We start from the raw sequence: 20,789 nt of genomic DNA, 5'->3' as shown, positions 1-20,789 counted from the left end.
CAACCAGCAGTGATTTAAGAAAAAGGGTGGAGTCTTATTTACTTAAGGTGATTTAGTTTGTTATAAGTCCTCCCTTTAACAGAATTGACAGATTATATTTAATGAGGAGTTCATGCTCAGTAGCTTTTTAATGTTGAGCTTGGTGTAATGTCTACTTCAAGCAAATTCTGTAAAAAATAAAAAATTATTTACAAGAACAGTTTTACCATGTTATTACATTAAAAAGAGGAGTTAAAATGTTGGGCCTGTGCACCGCACGGGCATATCATAACTAGTGATTATAGAAGCACATATATAAAGTACAACCTGAAAAGGGGAGGGGGGATCACATTCCAATACATCATAGCCCCAAAATTTCACTAATAAAATTCACATACTCCATAACAGTTTCAAGACTGGCAATAAAAGTGAAGCCAGGCAAGTTTAATAAATAGCATATCGCGCTTCCTGGCTGGCACAGCAGTTTCTATTTTATGCATCCATTTTAAGTATAATTGTCCTCTCCTGTGCTATTCACTTTTTATCTTCAGATCTTATGGAGTAAGCCTTAGAGCCACCAATATATGTTGCCTCAACATCAGCAGAAAATTCAGTTGCAAAGTCTTCCCATGAATTAGTTGACAAAACCACAAAATCCGCATATTTTCCGGGAGACAATGATCCAACATATTTATCAAGAAAACATGCATGCGCAGCCCAAATGGTGTACCTGCCAGAGGAAAAAAAAAAAAAACTAGGACAGGTAACAGAACTTTAAAAGGCATGTTATTGGGGAAAAACACAACCCAAGGATATAACCTTGTGATGGATCCAAGTTCTTACTGTTACACTGACTTAGTTCACCAGATAAAGATTGAAAAATTAAAAAGTAGATAACGGAAACGTGCCATGACATTTAGAAAATGTTAATTTGTGGTGGGAAAGAGTAAATGGATTGCAATTTTTCTGTTTTTTTTTTTGGTTAACGGTTGCGGTCTGGGCCAGCTTGCACGTACCTAGACTATTTCACCGAGCACTAGCTACTGGGTAAACTCTGCCCACTAAGGATTAGAAAGATGGAAAGAAATTATCTAGTGTTTTTTTTTTTATCTCTACTGGATTGGAATCCTGGTCTCTAAGCTTTGAACCCACTTTATCGACGACTAGGCCACACCCTTAGTTAGAAAGAATCAATTGCAATTTGCCTTTCCATTTCGAAGTAACAATTTTAAAAAATGACTCAGTCCAGCATGTGGCATTATTTATTTTCTCCCTGTTGAACAGTTAAAGTGGCTTGTCTGGTCCTCCTCAAATTAGTTCCAGGCTCACCAAAAAAACACCATAGATTCACCACATAATGAATTATCTTGATGAGCAGATAAGAGCAAGAGCTATGTTGCTCGGACTCTCCAAAAATGTGTCGCACCCGTGTCGGATTCTCCAAAAATGCACTACGTTTGGAGTATCTGACATGCACTCGTCGACATTTTTGAAGAGTCTGAAACAATGAATGAGTCAAACAGAACAACACCGCTACTTACGCCTTCAACGCATCTTTGAGACACAAGCACTCTGATAGAATCCAAGCCTTTTCCCAACCAGGAGGTATTCTTTTCATCGATGTCCTTATGCTTTTCAATGGATTAATATCAGCGACCTGAAAAAAGACAGCAACAAACCACATGGCATAACGGAATTTAACAAGAATTTGAGTACTGATAGAAACACAAACAGATGAAATCCAGAAATCACATACTGGCCAATCCGAGCCAAATGCCAACTGTGCATTGTTCGTCAGGATTGACTTGAACAGAAAAGATCCTCTTTCTGCCCTTTCAGAACCAAGTTTCTTCGTTGCAGAATCAGCATCATCCAATAAGTGATCTGGCTGTTCATTTGGATTTTGTTATATAATATTATTTGAGTCATCTTGAAAACTTAGAAATTGATATGAATCGCTAAGTGCTGAGAAAAATGGATAGTGATAGAGTTTGTTAGTTCTGGTTTCTTGCATATAATTTACATAGAGATTTGAGTGTGAGTTTCTATACAGTTAATCACTGGTGTGCCTTACAAGCATACATGCTCCAATGCTCATTATGTATTATATGCTTGAACAGGATTAATCTCAATGGGAATGAATGAGATGCAACAATCATCTGAAAAATAACCTGCACTGAAGCAATTACAGATTGTTCACCAAAACGAGCCACTGTTCCTGGAGCCAAATGTTGAGCATGCTCAATCTGTGAAGTGGCAGTTGCAATATTTAGAAATTACTTGAAGATTCTACTCCTCGAAGGAACAACTAACCTCAAAAGTAGAGTTTTAATTGATTGATGAATCTCTTAATCTTTAGAGCAGTTGGATATTACCCTAAATCGTCGGTCTCTAATTTGTTTCTCAGAAGCCACAGAAGCATACATATCCAATATCAAGTCATTCGCTCTGTCACCTATAGCATGGATGCTGACCTGAAATGTAATTTATGCCTAAGACCAGTGAATTTTGCAGCTTCAAAAGAGACGAAATGGCAGATAAAAATAATATGAGCTATAGACCTGAAGGCCAGATTTATCTGAAGAAAGAGTCATGTTGTATAGATCATCCAGATCCACCACTTGCAGCCCATAATTGTTTGGATCATCAACATATGGCTACAAGAGACATGAAAGATATCAGAGCAGTAAATACAATGAAGACCCCTCCCCACACCCCCCCCCCCCCATCCCCAGGGTGGCATCCCTATTGGGTTGTGAAGAATGAAAACGAAATGGGTATACAGGAAAATACTCGTCAAACAAGATGGCCACCTATGCCCAACAAGGCATAAAGAAGATAGAACCCACAAAGAGAATTGAGAGAACTTTGCAGTTTAGAGAGGCTCTTCGAAACCAGAAAGCATCTTATTCCTACCTCACGAAACAATGCACTGTTAGATCCTAAAGATCCATCAGCAAAAGCCTTCACACCACCCAAATAAATCCATTGGCTCAGCACGCGCCCTGACTTGCTCATAAGATCCTGAATACCAATACAAGATTTAAAAAGATCAAGCTTAGTAAAAATGCATTTAAGGAGAAATGCAATATAATCCACCGAAATTTAGTATCAGCTAGAATAAGAATGACCATAGAATCTTACATAAGGGCCAACTCTAGGAAAAAGATGTAAAGCATTTCCAATACTATAGTGTATAAAAAACTCAAAGAGACTGACAATGTAAATATTACAAGAATTCCATAACTATGACTTCACACCTGCACACTCTGTTTCCTATGATGCAATAAAGACGGGAAGAATGAACACAATCTATATATGCTACTTCTAATGGCAAGTTTCATAAAATGGAAAATACGGGGAGATCCTTGGCACAGAGAAGAGAGAAGGATGATAATGTACTCAAAATAATTTTAGGGAGCAAAGAAGGATAAAAGAAAAAAAAACAAAGGATCATTTGTACTTCGGATGAGTAGAGTTCCCTCACCAATAATGGAAGTTATTAAGAAATACCACAGGGAAAGGCTGCATTTGCGACTAATTGTTTAGTCCAGACTTATGATAACTATATGGTGCTATGTAAATCCCATGGATAATCTTGAAACAAAACTAACAAATCTGGCGTACTTTTAACAATCAAGTTATGATATACTAATCCTACAAGTGTGAAGGAGGGGTTGGGGGAGGAACTTGCAAAGACAAATACGAAACATTAGAAACCTCAGAATCCTTTTTAATCAGAAGATCGGCACCTTTTTCACATTTTTCTATATTCACTGACCAAGATAAGGTGCAGAGCAATCTACAACATTAGTTTTTCCATTTCAGTTTTTAGTATGTTCTTAAAGAAATTTTACATATTCAGTTCTGAAAAACTCTAAAGTAAAGCACTGTTAATCATGACATACCACTAACCGTGACCAAGTCTCCATTGGAAAGAATAAGCAAACTCTGATCATCATATTTCCTGATAAATCAGCCCATTTATATACATCTGCAATTATAAGGGAAGCTTTGACTAAGCTAATGATTACATAAATGTTTCACCCGTAGCAAGAAGAACAACTAAATGATCATGAAAAATAGAGAGGCAGTTGAGGCAGATCTTCAGTGTTTAGCATTCAACCACCCAGCCCTGAACCATTCTTTGTGGCCTCTCGTTCTCAGCCCACAGCCCCTTTCAGACTCCCCTTCCCCTCCAAGAAGTGCGTGCAGTTTCTGATTATTTTTGGAGGAATCCCAACTTTCAATTTCCACCAAAAGAGTGAGAAAACAAATGACACCGGGGGGTAGGTGTGGATATTGGAATAGATGTCATTGCAGTTTTACCTTCGACCTCAACTAATTTGCATGTTAACAAATGTTCTTTAACCTTTTTTTCTCTGTAAGTGTGATACAATTTTCAATAACTGATTTGGTTCCCATGTTTCTTTCATCAGCTAAATTACATCTTGCCAAGAAACTAACAATACAATCATGGTATACACTGCTGTATCTTACTGGAAATTTTCATGGGTCAGGTTTCAATGCTGAGCCTACAGATGCTTAACATCAACTTAGTCCCCCAATACCTTACCCCTGCTGGATCATGGAGCAATCCCCTCAAAAACCTAGTTGTTAGCGGAAACGTAAAAGAAAGAACACAAGATTTAACGTGGTTCGGATCAAAGTGATCCTACATCCACCAGAGAACAGTTGCCTTTATATTATTAACAAAGGAAGGGGAGAGATCCTAATTACACCTAAGAGAATTGTTCTCTCAACTCTCTACTCACTACAGAGAAATGATTTTTGGGATGATGAACAAAGAAGAATTGCCTCTCATTTTATAGGCATAAAATGACTTGGGCTCCAGGTGTGCTACATGAGCACTTCAATTCTCCTCCACGACTTAGCATCCTTTGGCTCCCAGTAATGCATCATTTGGCTCCAAGTAATACATCCTTTGGCTCCAAGTAATAGAGCTTCCTTTGGCTCCAAGGAATAGAAAATCATCCAAGTAAAATTGGCACATGGTTTTTCTATTGCATGACAAAAAATCAACTCTTTCAATCTCCACCTTGGTTTGCGTCACGAGCATGCATATGAGCACCTCCGGCCAAAACTTATAAGCTTACTGGGCAACCCCGTTGTAAGAAGCAAGAAGGATCAAACCTTTGTTGAACATACCACCTCCACCTAACAACTGTTCTCTTCGGAGTTGCATCAGTTGATGCGTACTCCCGCCAAGTCCTTGCAGTGTGCAAACTTAGCGAGCGGGACTATCTTGGTCAACATGTCTGCAGCGTTATCGTCTGTGATGACCTTCATGAACTTGATAGTTCCCTCTTTAACAATATCTCAAATAAAATGGAACCTGACATCAATGTGTTTAGTGCGTTCATGAAATCTCTGATTTTTAATCAGATGAATAGCAATTTGACTATCACATCTAAGAGTTTGATTCCTGCTGAACCAAACTCAATTCCGCCACCAAACCTTTCAACTAGATACCTTCTTTCACCGCCTCCGCTATGCCATGTATTCTGCTTCTATTGTAGACAAAGCGATAATCGACTGCAGAGTTGATTTCCAACTAACGGCACTGCCAACAAGAGTAAAGATGTATCCAGTTGTGGACCTCCTTTTGTCAAGATCCCCTGCATATTCAGAATCCACATTACCTAGAATTGAAATAGCTCCACCACTTTTTCGAACGGTCAGACCAACGTCAAAAGCTCCCTTAAGATATCTCAATATCCACTTGAACAGCTTCCCAATGCCTCTTTCCTGGGTTGGACATGTATTTGCTTACCACACTTACAGATTGAGCAATATCTGGACATGTGCATACCATAGCATACATAATGCTACCAACTGCGCTGGCATAAGGAACCTTTGACTATGCTCCACCTCATCCTCCCAGACTGAGGCATTTGTAACTCTGAAAGTTTAAAATGAGGAGCTAACAGTGTTCTTACAGGCTTGCACATATGCATATTGAATCTCTCGAGAACCCTTTCGATGTACCTCTTATGAGAAAGATGTACAACACCGTCTTCTCTTGAAATCTCCATACCAAGGATATCCTTTGAAGCTCCCAAATTCTTCATGTCAAATTCCTTACTCAATAATTTCTTCAAAGCATTTATCTCTGCAATGTTGTTAGCAGCAATAAGCATATCATCAACATACAACAATAAATAGATCATTGAGTTACCACACATCTTCTTGTGATACACACAGCTATCAAATGCACTCCTTGAGAATTCATGTGTAGTCATGAATACATCAAACCTTTTGTACCAATGTCTAGGGGATTGCTTCAAACCATACAAATATTTCTTCAGTTGGCATACATGATCTTCTTTTTCCTCAGCTAGGAAACCTTCAGGCTGATCCATAGAGATTGTCTCTTCTAGATCACCATGCAAGAAAGCAGTTTTGACATCAAGCTATTGAAGCTCCAAGTCGAACTATGCAACCAATATTGGTGGCACGCGAATTGAGCTATGCTTACTGGAGAGAAAATCTCATTGTAGTCAATTCCCTCCTTCTGACTGAAACACTTTGCAACCAATATCGCCTTGAACCTAGCATCTTCCACTTCAGGAATTCCCTCTTTCTTTCTGTAGACGCATTTGCATCCAACTGTCCTCTTCCCCTTTTGCCTCTTTACTAAGACCCATGTCTGATTCTTGAGAAGAGACTCCATCTCTTCAGTCATGGCTAACCGCCACTGTGCAGTATCCTTGCGAGAAGTTGCTTTAACAAACAAGGAGGGCTCCAAATTCCTAATCTCTTCTTCTGCAGCTACAAACGCATATGCAATCAGATTTGCTTAATCTATAAGGCGTTCCAATATTTGTATTTGCCTCTTCTCCCTTCCCTTTGCAATTGTGTATGGTTCATTAACAGCAAGTTCTTCAAGATCTACATCTTTTGACTCAACTTCAACCTGAGTCTATTGATCCTTTTCGTTGGTAAGCTCCACCTGCTCGTTGTTCTTATTTCCTGAAAACTCCACGGAAACTTTACGAGGATCAAGTATAGAGGATTCATCAAAGGTGACATCTCTACTAACTATAAATTTGAGTAAAGACAAACACCAAAGTTTGTACCCTTTTACTCCATCCACATACCCCATGAATATGGCCTTCTTAGCCCTTGGTTCAAGCTTTCCTTCATTAACGTGATAATAAGCTGGACACCCAAATACTCGTAAGCATGAATAGTTAGAGGGTCAACCTGATCATACCTCATTCAGAGTCTTAAAATCAATCGCCGATGCTGGAGATCGATTGACAATATGAGCAGTAGCGTTAACTGCTTCAGCCCAAAATACTTTGGACATTTTGGTTTGTAGGAGCATCCAATGAGCCTTTTCAAGAAGATTTTTGTTCATTCTCTCGGCAACTCCATTCTGCTGTGGGGTGTACCTGATAGTCCTATGTCTTGAGATGCCATGAACCTTGCAGAAATCATTAAACTCTTCACCAAGCCATTGTCTGCGAAGATACTTGATTTTCCGCTCCATTTGATTCTCAACCATAATCTTTCACTCTTTAAATGCTTCAAAAGCATCACTCTTCACCTTCAAAAAACGCACCCAAACCTTTCGTGAGAAATCATCAATGAAAGTTAGAAGATACCTCTTTCCCCCTTCGATGGAAGTTTAGAGAGACCCTATAAATCAGAATGGATGTAGTCTAGCACCCCTCCTATCTTGTGCTTGCCAGTGCTTAAGCTGACCTTCTTCTGCTTCCCTAGAATGCAGTGCTCATAAAATTCAAGTGTGCTAATCTTCTCACCTTTCAAAAGGTTACGGTTGCTCAGCATCTCCAGTCTACGTACGCTCATATGACTAAATCTCATGTGCCATAATCTTTCCTTGTCATCATTAGATAACAGCACAGAAGATGCATTTGCAGAGCCAACAACGGTGCTTCCTGCCAATGTGTAGAGGCCATCCTCCAGCTAGCCTTTCATGACTAAAGAACTTTTAGTCACCTTCATAGTTCTTCCATCACTCATGTCCTTGTAGCCTTGCTCATCCAGAGTACCCAGGGAGATCAAATTCTTCTTCAGATCAGGAACATGACAGACTTGTGTAATAGTCCTCATGGCTCCATCATGGCATCGAACCCGAACTGAGCCAATGCCAACTATTGCACAAGTTGCATTATTTCCCATTACTACGTCAACTTTTCTTATACTTGCTAAACCAGTCTCTTCGGAATGTCATATGCAAAGTAAAAGTTGTGTCTAACACTCATGTGTTTCCATAACTTCCATTATTGCATGATGTTGTAAGTACATAATCATTATCAGAATCATGTACTTGTTCAACTGTGGATGCACTCGCCTTTTCCTTGGACTTTGACGTTGGACAATCTCGTTCAAAGTGCCCCTTTTTGTCGCAACCCCAACAATCTGCATTCTTCTTGTTCACACGAGACTTTGATCTGTGCTTTGATTTTCTCCTTCCCTGTTGGCTAGTCTAGCCTCTCACAAAGAGCCCACTTTCCTGATCATCTCTATCTCCTTCAAAATGCCTCCGCACATCACTAGAGTTAAGTGTATGCCGCACTTGCTCGAGGTTGATAGGTTCTTTGCTATACACCATTGAATTCTCGATATCACGATATCCTGAAGTCAATGAAAATAGCAAAGCACATGCAAACGTCTCCCTGTCCTTTTTAATGCAGTAAGTCCATAACAAGTTTATTGAACACGTCTAAATGATCTTGTAACGAAGTACCTGAACCATCTTAAATCTGTGAAGACTCCATTGTAACAACATCCTTGTTGTCACCGATCGGTCCTGGTAAAGCCCTTGTAGCATGTCCCATAACTTCTTGGCTATCTCTTTGGTACCTGTACTCACTTTACAAAGCACGTTAGGTGCAAGGGACAGTTGGATTACACTCAATGCATCCCTTTCAATCTTCTCCTTGTCGGAAGCCGATGTACCATTGGAATACTTTTTGTCAATAGCATGGATTGAACCTTCTCTCCACAGTAACACCATCATCTGGATCTTCCAGATATTGAAGTTGTTGCGTCCACTGAATCTATCGATTTCAAACTTCATGGAACTCATCTTTGCTTGTTCTTCCTCCTTGGATCTTCAAAGAGCCCTAATGCTCTGATACCAATTGTTAGCAAAAACGTAAGAAAGAACACAAGATTTAACGCAGTTCGGATCAAAGTAATCCTAAGTCCACCAGAGAACAGTTGCCTTTATATTATTAACAAAGGAAGGAGAGAGATCCCAATTACAGCTAAGAAATATTGCTCTCTCAACTCTCTACTAACTATAAAGAAATGATTTTCGGGATGATGAACAAAGAAGAATTGCCTCTCATTTTAAAATGACTTGGGCTCCAAGTGTGCTACATGAGCACTTCAATTCTCCGCCACATCTTAGCATCCTTTGGCTCCAAGTAATACATCCTTTGGCTCCAAGTAATAGAGCTTCCTTTGGCTCCAAGGAATAGAAAATCATCCAAGTAAAACTAGCACATGGTTTTTCTATCACATAACAAAAAACCAACTCTTTCACTAGTCCATAGCGATACCTCAGGTAGTGAAACAGAAGTAAAAGAAACTTTAGTTGTTAAGGTTCTGTTTTACATGTCAACGGACCAACTTCTATATCCTATTTGAAAAGCTAGAAAGGTGGTCCAATTTGCTTATGACATCTCTGATCACGTACTTTATCTTTGAAATGTTTAAAGTTCCTGTATTATAATTATAAAAGATCATTCTCCCTTCCAGTAAAGTGATTTTATTCCATCTTATTTCTAGTTGGAACTGAAACCTGAAAAGTCCTCCCACGGGTACTCAGGTGAAGACCCTGGAAAATATCTGCCAAAATCCACAACTGTTGTCACACCCCTCTTTAATGCATGATTGCTAGCTCTTAATAGTGCTTCCCTCCTTTCATCAACTGAGGCTTCTGGGATGTGGGAAAGGACAAGCTTCATAGCAGAATCAATCAACAGACCAGTAGGTTCTGCAGTAAGACCCAAAGAAAGTAAGGATCTTCTCTATACTTGTTTGAGCATGTAAAATTTTAGCAAACTTCTTTGAAGTTGGCACAGTCGATCTGGGTACTCATTTGTTGTTTTTTACAAGGCAGTTGATCTGGGTACTTTATTGATTCAAGACTGTTAATCATAATTGTGACCACAAGTTTTCACTACTACAATTTAGTATGAATGAAAAGATAAAACCATACATGTATTCATAACTGAACAACTTTCACAATAAAAAATCGAATGAGATTGTAGCCATGCTTCAGAAATATTAAAAATCACATTACGTTGTGTTCAGTTGCAGAACAGACAATTCGCTCAATACTAATGCAAAGGCATTGCCTATTTTATCCAAATACGGAAGCATCAAAAAGTACATAGATCCATACCATTGGGTGCTTAAAAGATGAATGATACTTGAGGCACTATAGGGTTGCATAGTAATATCACTTATTTTCTTGACCCACATGACCTCAAAGCTTAGTAAACTATATAAGAAACTTAGATTGTGACAGGAAAAACATGGCCTAGGAGAAACTAAACCTTGACACTTCCATGATTATGGAGATTAACAAAAGACGCCAAACTATTGATGGATTAAACTCCCAGCAATACTTCTACAGAGTAAAGGACGTCCTAACTCCTAAGTGCATTTAATTATCTCCATTACGTAGAAATTTTAAGAGGAGCCTAAACACATGATTTATTGCACTTGTACCAAAGAAGAATGGGAAACTTAACATCCTTTAGATCTACAAGTCAATTTTGAAAACATCTATAAGATTTTTCAGAAATATGCTTTCCTTTAGACTTAAGAAGGCCATAGATACCATGATGACGATATCCTGAAATACTTTTGTGGAAGAAAGACAGATTTTGAACGCAAGTTTAATTGCAAACCAGTTAATGAACTCCAAGATAAATAGTGGAGAGGCATGTATACTGTGCAAATTGAATATGGAAAAAGCATATGACTATGTTAGGCTTAAGGATTCAAAGAGAGATGGACAAACAGATAAATTTAGGAAGACTATTGTCAAATTCTTAGACCTAGTTGGAGAACCCCATAGGTTTCTTCGAAAGTTCAGATGGTCTACAACAAGATGATCCAAGCACCTAACAAAATAACAGAATAGAGCAACTGTTAGAGGTTGCTTGAGGGGATTCACATTTAACACCACCAAATAAAGGGAAGATGGTTTAGTGATTAGCGCCAACACTTGAAGAAACTGCTATGGTTTTAGACAGTTTTGAACCTGAAAATAAATCTGAAGAAGGGCAAGATCATTCCAATGGTGACATACAGAACGTGGAACATTTAGTAAGGTCCTGAGCTGTAAGGTTGGCCCTTTTTCGAAGTCTTAAGCACACCGTATGGAATCTAATGACGAGAGAGTTGAGAAGAGGCTAGCAAGGTGAAAGAAAAATATCTAACGAAAGTGAAAGAGAGCACTAGTAGAGCAAACACTGATTAAGAGCATTCTATTCAGTATACAGGCATACTACTCATCTTTAGTATCCGCAGTGGGAATTGTTGCAGAAAGATTAGAGAAACTTTAGAGGAACATTTTATAGGATATCATCTAGTGAATTGGAAACTAACAATATCCTGTATCTTTAGTATCCGCAGTGGGAATTGTTGCAGAAAGATTAGAGAAACTTTAGAGGAGCGTTTTATAGGATATCATCTAGTGAATTGGAAACTAACAATATCCTGTATGAAAGTTAAGGGTTACGGGTTAAGGACTTGATTTGTCTTACAGAGCTCTCAGGGAAAATGCCTTTAGAGGTATTGGCAAGAAGTATCATGTGTTGTAGAGGAAAGTCATTATCGAGAAGGATAGAGTTCAAGTGGGATAGGAGGACTAACCACATTATATTGCAACACAATGCAACTCTTTGGAGGAACACAATAGAAGTGTGGGGATTTTAACATATATGTTAGTTTTATAGGCCACGGAACTAGAACAGTTTCTAAAACAAAACTCTATGGAGAAATGGACTGATGATGTCCCTTCATAGACACCTGCCGGTCCATCTCCAAAATCCTGATCACAGACACCAGCAATACCCCAGTTTTGCGGACAACAGAGGTGGAATTTATAGGACCTGAACTTTAGGAGAAACCTGCATGATTAGAGATGGAAGAGCTCAACAGCTTACTTGGATTAATACAAAAGAATATCATTTATGGATAAAGAAAATGGGAGATGGGAAAAAACAGAGGAATGGATCATCTCATTGAAGTCTTTCTCTGTCATAATCCTAAAAGGAGAGATAGGGAATCCCCTCACTCTTCAATAAGGGTTCTTAAGACACCAAGATAAGTGTCTTAATTCACTTTAACAGAGTCATGGGACTAGGGGATCCACCCTAACAGTGAGTTTGTACGAAGGAAAATCTACATCAGATGGTGCTTTATGTCAAGAAAGTGAAAGAGAATGTCGATCATAATTGATTCGCTGCTCCATTACATACTGGCCATACTATATCTTGTGGAAAATGTTTGGAGTGGAGTTGATGCTGCCAAAACTATGAGAAGAAGAGCATGGAAAGTAGCTCTTTTGTACTCATGTGGACTCATAGAACGAGGACAGGAGAGGAAAACAAGGGCTCTTGAAGGAGTTGAAAATACCTTTTTTACACATCAGTTGAATGTTTTCCTCTTTTGTGAAGTGCTAATATGACATTCCAATCACTATTGATGATTGAATGCTCTTTATAGAAATTCATGTTTTTGGGTAGGATCTTTTACTTCTGTAAATATCTTATACGGGGTTCCCATCAGTTCAATAAACTAATACTTTATTAAAAATGATTACAAACTCAAAAATCCTTTCAAACTATTTGACATGGTTAACGAAAAAAAAAAATCATTTGATGAATTATAAACATAGAAAACATAGACAAGGCAACAACTAAAAGTTCCAGTTGCAAGTAATGGTCCGAATGCAGTAGAAAATTTTCATTTATTTTAAAGAATCAAGTCATCAACAGTAATCAATCTCCAAATTTCTTCTAAAAAAATTATTTATTTATAGCAATGGGATTAAGATTTAGGTATAATTCGAAACATAAATGTGAGCCTTATTGGTTGCCGCTTATAGCTGGAACCTTTAGGTGAACTGAAAAAAGTCTAGGTTCAAGGGAGATCATATTTCCATTGACCTTATAATGGTTGTTAGCAAGTGGCCATTTGACAACATCTGCATTGCTGAACACAGAAACACAGTGATATATAAAGATGAGAAATGAATTACCCCCGTCATTATTTCTAACAATAGCTCCACCATTTGGATTCTCATTGTTACGTGAAAGTCCAGCAAGTGTTAGAGCCACTGTATTAGCTAAGCCCATATGACCATCCATCCTTGATAACCAGACCTGCATGTGAAATGCCAAATCTTAAACAAGAGATTGATGTAACTTCTAAAGCGAAAGAATGTAATTTCATGAAAATGTCTTACTGGATTATGAGGAGTAATACTATCAATCCACGACGCCATTGGTAAATCACCTCCCCAAATATCATTATTCCAACCGCCACCCAGTAACCAAGAACCTTGTTTCACATCTATTAAAATTTCCAAAGAAAGACATGATAAAGTTGATACTGGTAGTGTCAATTCAAGACAGTCAATACTATATTTATTATTCATTCATTTTCTTTAGACAATCCGCAATGGACTTCCGGGATTGAGCGTCTTCTTCTTCTTCTAAGTGCATCGACTTATCTCTCACCGATGACAATAAAAGGACAAAACCCAAAGGCGTCATAGTTAACCATTTTCAATAAGTAAAAAAAAAAAATGCTGCAATCAAAAAAGGCTAGAGAGGGAGGAGATCATCAAATAAAGAATAACAAATATGAATTTTCCATATTTGTGCTGTTGATTCTTCAAAATACTGGTACATGTTATCTTCTAAAAAAAAGTAACTTTAAGTTTCTATTCCAATTTAGTAACTACTTTAGTTATACACATCTCCCAGTGTCTTATTCTTAATCACTAACATGTACATCCATAAATTTTGCCAGCTGTACTTATAGTTAGTGTCCCCTCTTCAAAACAGAGTCCAGAAGCAATCAGACGCATTCTTTAGCGCCTTGATGCCTGAACTTAAGCACCATGTGAGCAAAGAAAAATGCCAACCTGCGCTACACCAAGCTTCAGTTATTAAATGCTCGTCAATTGAGCTTTCAACAACAATGTTATTGAGTGAACTACATTGAAGCATACAGATACAAATTAAAGTACATATCCAGTGTCCTCAATATTTCTTATCAAAATTAGCCCCTTTTCAAAGTTGTAGTAAATGGGAAAGTAATTGAAAATGTCTGCTGCCAAAGGAACCTACAATCTTTTACCCAGTGACAAGAAAGGAGATGATTTTGGTATCAGCCATGGTAAAGATGGAGCATGCCAAAGTGACAAACATTGTAGTTTTATGAGCAGCTGAACAGCCACAAACTTACTTGCAACTGCTTTTCTAATTTTGTCCACAAAAAGATCTTTTGTATTTACTCCGCGAAGCTCCACTCGTGCCATCTGCCAAAGTTACTAACAGGTTAAGAGAAATACCTATAAAAAAAAAATACAATATTATGCTTTAATTTGTATAGGAACTACTCTAACAAACAAATGGCATTTGACTGGTAGAGTGTTTCATTGACTATTCGTACAAGCATATGATGTCTGAGTGTGAATAGAGTCCAAAACCTAAGAATCTGAGAGTTCGATCCTTTGTAACGACTCCTCTGTTGATCATATTGGAAAGCATAGACATAGCATTTGCAACATGGCTCAATCTTGCCTTGGTTGAAGGTTGTGGAAGTAGAGAAATAAAAGATATTTAAAGGTTCCACTGTTCCCATTCACAAACTAAAATTTGAATGTGTCATGCTTCTCATTTTTTTGGTATAAAGAACAGTTAGCGAAAGGGATCAAAGAGTTAGTGAAGTTTGTGGATTCTTTCTGTCCTTTGTATCTCCTACTACTATTCTCACGCTAGTGACGACGCCTTCATACATATTCTTTATGGCATTTTAACTGGAAACGTTTACACTTCAAAATATGTAAAGGATGTGCTTTGCCTTAAAAAACGTCAATTTCTTCAATCAGTAGTACCCAAAGCCACATGCTGATGTTCTATTCCATATCTTCTATATCTCCCTTTTGTTCTTTCTCCCCACCCAGCACGAAAAAAAAGGTTTTTACCTGCATTAAGCACTACCCACTGCAATCCAAAAATGTTTAGGAATAGTTGCCAAAGTTGTGAAGGACAGGAAAATGCAGAAGAATTTTAGTCAGAAACTTCATGTTCCAGTTCATTCATTAAGATGACATCTGCTACACAAAGATAGACCCCTTCTGCAAATTTCTATGTGTTAAACAATCATTATGAGCAGCTATCTAACAAAAGCAACCTTTCGGGGGATACTGGATTACGCATCAATTTCCATGGCCAACACGAGATTCCTGAACTAGTGAGTTTTTATAGCAAGGTTTTGACTGTCAGTACTTCAAGAAAAATCTTGCATCTGATCTAGATATTTCAACAGTGAGTAGACACCATCTTCAATTTTTCAATTGATTGTGGGTTCTCCTATTTTGAAAAAAGCTTTTCTTGAGCCGAGGGTCTATGAGAAACAGCCTCTCTGTCCCACAAAGGTAGGGGTTAGCTCTGCGTACATCCTACCCTTCCCAGACCCCACTTGTAGGATCAAACTGGGTATGTTGTTGTTGTTGTTATTGTTCTCATAAAGCAGATCTCTCGTCCGTTTCTTTTCACTACTAAGGATTAAGGAATAGAGCTCATGGAGTCGCTCTTTTAGGGGAATGTGTCCTAAACATTAGTCATGCCAAAAGGACATTTTCCTCCCATTCCTACTCCGTAATGGAACATAGCAGAAGAACATTCTCAGAAGTTCTTAATATATTTCCAGGTTCCAATTCAAAAGGAGTGGAATGTTCTACCGGTGCACCTGCACCATGGGCCAAGACAACCACATTTAGCTTGTATCACTTCTATATCTGCAAGGCTAATAAAATAGCAGGCTTCTGTTATGAGTTCTCCAGATTTCCACTCCAAACTACTCCCTATTTACTCAAATCCCCCATTTGATCAAGTGTAAAGATGTTTTCATTGTCTTTCATCTCAACTGGTCAATCCTTTACTCTACCTTGACAGGGATAGGAAACAACAACAACAACAACAACATACCCAGTGAAATCCCACGGTGTGAGGTCTGGGGAGGGTAAAGTGTACGCAGACCTTACCTCCATCTCAGAAGATAGAGATGTTGTTTCCGAAAGATCCTCGGCTCAAGAGAAAACATGACGAGAAAAGGTTAGATAAGCACAAACAATTCAAAGCAATACGGAAATGAAACTAACGAAAGCGACAAAAGCCATGCTAAAGCAGTCTGAGAAAAACCACCCTACCTACTGAGCATAGATATTCCTTTTTCCAGTTAGATACTTTCTTTTTCACTTTTACAATGACCCCCTACAATATCTCAGAGGATTTATGCCCTGCATCCAGTAGCACACCCAAGCATGAAGTACGAAAATTACCAACTCTGCAGCCAAACTTTGTCAAGAACCTAGTGAAATGATTAAGCTTGACAAGAAACACAGATATGACATGGTAGGAGAGCTGCAAACCTGTAGTCCCCCAGGGATGAAGTGCACATGGGAATCAATAAATCCAGGGACCACTATCTTTCCGTCTAGATTTAGCTCCTTAGTCCAAGTTCTTTCCAATTTCTGCATTCACATATAACCTGAACATCAGCTCTGACTACAGTATATGCTTCACCAACTACTTGAATCTTAATAGTGTGTTTCTTTAGCATTTGGGGAAAGATGAAGGGATAAATGAATTCGAAATCAAATGCGCACCCAAGAAACCAAAACTATAAGTTGCACTTAATTCCCACGTTAGCTTTAAAATAGCAAAGAGACCTTCAGATCCTAATTGTACACTAGCACGGATGTACATTTTTGGGTCTCACTAATGTGATCTCATGAAGGCATCAACATATATCGAGACAAAAGTTCATGAAATCAGTCAGTTGAGAAAGGCAATAGACAACATTCAAATAGTAAACCTCTTTCAAATCAAAATTGATAGAATAGAATGTGCAAACTGCAATCTGATGAACCTCAAATAGCCTGTTTGGCCAAGCTTCTCCAAGACCAAAAGTGCTTTTTCTTTTCAAAAAACTAATTTTATTTTCAAAGTTGAGGTGTTTGGCCAAGGTTTTAGGAGAAGAAAAAGTGCTTTTGAGTAAAAGCAGAGTTTTTGACAAGTTGAAAAAAGTAGCTTCTCACCAAAAGTACTTTTATGAAAAAACTTATGAGTAAATACACTTAGAACACTTTTAAAAACTTGCCCAAACACTATTGCTTCTCAAAAGTATTTTTCAAATTGATTAGTCAAACACAAACTGCTTCTCACCGAAAGTACTTTTTGAAACACACTTTTCAAAATAAGCTGATTTTAGAAGCCTGGCCAAATAGGCAAGAATGCTTAGGGATTGAATTAGATGCAAAACCTGCATCTGCTCCAAGAACACTAGACAATTAAGTGGAGCAAGTGACCTAAATGGTATCACTTCTTTATTGCAATGTTTACCCATCCAAACCTTATTACTCATCCTAAACAGCCACTCTATCTCACCTAACATATAATATACCTTTGTTTCATTGAATTTTAAGCACTTGCAAGCAACCAAAGGCACGAGCCGGGGGTCTATCGGAAATAGCCTTTCTACCTCCCAAAGTAGGGGTAAGGTCTGCGTACCCTCTAACCTCCCCAGACCCCACTTTGTGGGATTATACTGGGTATGTTGTTGTTGCAAGCAACCAAAGGCAATCTGTTTTATCATTAAGGAGAAAAAAGAGGTATGTTGCAATTTATCCGAAACTATTACTCTGTCCATTACAAATTGCTCCTCCCATTTTCCCCGTTGACATGTCCAAGAATGTGTATGTTGCCCCTAAACGCAAAGCTATAATACTTTTTCAACACACAAAAATATTCTATCAACTCACTTTACTCTTCTCACTTCTTAGTAAAACTTTATCTTTTATTCTATTTTCTATACTAGAATTCAATATCACAATGCAATATTTAATTTTATCTTTTCACAATACATGCACACACAAAAAGTTCCGACAAACTCCTTTTCAAAAAGAAGTTGCATCCAAACACAAATTCTTAGACTTTACAAAATGGGTTTCTCCTATGGCAATCCTAGGAGAATTTAGTCAAAAAAAAAATAATAATGACCTTTATAGAAGAGTAGTTGCCAACTCGAAGAATTCTGCCGTTGCGAATAGCCATAGAATCAGCAAAAGGGAGAGTTTCATCACTGGTATAAATGGTCCCATTTGTCACCAGCAAATCTGCAACTTCTTCACTTAAACATGAAGAACTACTTCTCCAGTTCAGCAAGTCTGCAACTAAGAAATGAAGGAAATTAATAAGGACCCATTTGATTGTTGAAAATCAACAACAACAACAACATAGCCAGTGTAATCCCACAAGTAGAGTCTGGGCGGTGGTGTATACGCAGACCTTACCCCTAGTAGACCCTCGACTCAAGGGAAAACATTTCAACAACAACATAGCCTGTGTAATCCCACAAGTAGAGTCTGGGCGGTGGTGTATACGCAGACCTTACCTAGTAGACCCTCGACTCAAGGGAAAACATTTCAAAACAGTTCCGAAAAAAGAAAAAAAAACGAAAATGAAGGAGCCAAAGCAAAATACTAAGAAAGCATGACAAAGCATTCTGAAAAGAAATAGTAACTACAACAAAATAATAGTACAGTACAAGAAACACTAAATAGTAATAGAAATCGAGGAACAAGAAACTACAAGAGTAATATTGCGACCACTAGTTATGAAAATCATACAAAGGAAAAAGTGATAGAAGCATTGATAAGTAAGTACTTCTTAAGTAATTGTTATTGTTGTTGTTGAGAAGAGGAAGTGAGGCTATGGAAATAAGGACGATAATTGAAGCTGAGAAGGTAATCCAGAAGGCATTCATCCTTTCTTTGCCTTTGCACAAATTCAATGCTCTTAATAATTAATTAATGGGAAAAACGTTGGAAGATAAATGGATTTTTGGTGGTTGCATATTCAGCTATGGCGTTGATGAAAAGGTTACCCGGAATATTTAACTTATGGTGCCAAAACAATCTCATAATTAGAAATGGTGGTCAAACTTGTCTTGAAAATGTGATTAATTAAAATTGGGACTGAATTATAATTTTTAAAACTTATAATCTTTTACAAAATACACAAAAGTCCATACACATTATACAAAAACTTCTTCCAACCCACACACATTATACAAAAACTTCTTCCACCCACGATCCCAACTACTTGTTCATTTTATTTCAAAAAAGAAAAAAGCAGTTCTCAGTTCTCTCGTCTCTGTCTCTCTCCGTTGCTGCTGCAAAAAATCGGCGACCGACGACCACCATTGTTGCTGCTCGTTCCTCTCTCTCCATTGCTGCTGCTGCTACTGCTCATTTCTCTCTCTCTTCATTGCTGTTACTTCTCTATTCATTCTCAGGTAAACTTTTTTTTTCACTTGGTTCAAAAGTTAGGGTTTTGAAATCAGAGTGTGAAAATGATGATTTTGGTTAGAGAAGATGAAGAAGAGCATGGGTTTTTCTTGAATGTTGTTTGATTTGTTGTAGTTTCGTGTATTTGTTGCACTTGTTGGGGTTTGTGAGTTTGTAAATAGTGGTTGTGGTTGTGAAATTATGATTTTTGGTGCTATATTTGTTCTTCTTCTCCTTGTTGTTTCGAAAAAAAAGGCTTGCAATTTTGTTGATGTTTTCCAACAACTGAGGTTACCTGTTGCAGCAAATTCAGCACTTGTTTGACAGTTGCAAACATCTGCTGAGGTTGCATGGTTTGGTGTATTTTGTTTAAGTTGTGAGTGAGATTTGTGATGGTTGTGTGTTTGTAGTGAAATATAGATGTTTTGTAGTTAAATTTAGATGTTTTTGCTGTTGTTGTTGTTGCTGTTGCAGCAAATTCAGCACTTGTTTGACAGTTGCAAACTTCTGCTGAGGTTGCATGGTTAAAAAAAATCTCATTTGGTGTATTTTGTTTAAGTTGTGAGTGAGATTTGTGATAGTTATGTGTTTGTAGTGAAATATAGATGTTTTATAGTTAAATTTAGATGTTTTTGCTATTGTTGTTGTTGTCATGCTCTGGTTTAGGAAAAGTTTTGATTTTATCCAACAGTTGCTGGATAAAATCAAAACAATTGTTGAAGTTTTTGCAGCAACTGAAGCAGTTGTTGTAGCATATTAACAAGTTGTTGTAAAAAAATCAAAACAGTTGCTAAGCTGTTGCTACTGTTTTTCTATTTCCAACATATTAAGATTCTGCTGCAACAAGTAATAAGTTGTTGCAATAGCTTCGTATTTTGTTGCAACATATTATTAATCTGTTGCAACAACTGATTACTTGTTGCAACATATTGCTTTTCCCTTTTTACTTTGAATGTTGCACTAACCAATTAAAACTGTTTTTCTATCTCCTGTGTGTAGATAAAATGGCTCCAGTTAAAAGAAAAGGAGAGAAACCAACTGAGGGAGACACCATTAGATAAACTTGTGACTGCTATTTGTCAATCAACAAATGAGGAAAGAGTTAGTGAAACTGGGGCTTCAGAAAGAGAGGAAACCCACGAAACCTCTGTTGGGCATGAAGAAGAAAGTGATAAAAATGAACAAAGTGAAGAAACTAGAGAAGAAA

At 37.8% G+C, this 20,789-nt stretch overlaps 1 protein-coding gene across 12 annotated transcripts; it reads right to left on the bottom strand.

Annotated features, from left to right (window-relative positions):
- Window positions 1-165: 165 nt before the first annotated feature.
- LOC132609290 (protein LONG AFTER FAR-RED 3) lies at window positions 166-19,177 on the bottom strand. 12 transcript variants are annotated; one of them, XM_060323185.1, is made up of 15 exons: window positions 18,960-19,176; window positions 18,294-18,466; window positions 16,664-16,765; window positions 14,473-14,545; window positions 13,466-13,572; window positions 13,259-13,382; window positions 9,782-9,976; window positions 3,888-3,973; window positions 2,896-3,003; window positions 2,541-2,636; window positions 2,355-2,453; window positions 2,151-2,225; window positions 1,736-1,867; window positions 1,521-1,636; window positions 166-709 (listed from the first exon to the last, which is right to left on the bottom strand). In XM_060323185.1, the coding sequence occupies exons 1-15, from the start codon at window positions 19,057-19,059 to the stop codon at window positions 514-516; spliced, it is 1,782 nt and encodes a 593-aa protein (XP_060179168.1). In that variant the 5' UTR covers window positions 19,060-19,176; the 3' UTR covers window positions 166-513. The 12 variants fall into 12 exon arrangements, with proteins under 12 accessions (XP_060179168.1, XP_060179166.1, XP_060179167.1 ...); XM_060323183.1 differs by having other exon boundaries at window positions 1,521-1,867; window positions 18,960-19,177; XM_060323184.1 differs by having other exon boundaries at window positions 1,521-1,867; window positions 18,294-18,460; window positions 18,960-19,177.
- Window positions 19,178-20,789: the final 1,612 nt, after the last annotated feature.

This window comes from Lycium barbarum, chromosome 9 (genome assembly GCF_019175385.1).
Source record: "Lycium barbarum isolate Lr01 chromosome 9, ASM1917538v2, whole genome shotgun sequence".
In the NCBI taxonomy this organism is placed as follows: Eukaryota; Viridiplantae; Streptophyta; class Magnoliopsida; order Solanales; family Solanaceae; genus Lycium; species Lycium barbarum.
The sequence above is the reverse complement of the archived record's forward strand: the minus strand, read 5'-3'. Positions and strand labels throughout refer to the sequence as shown.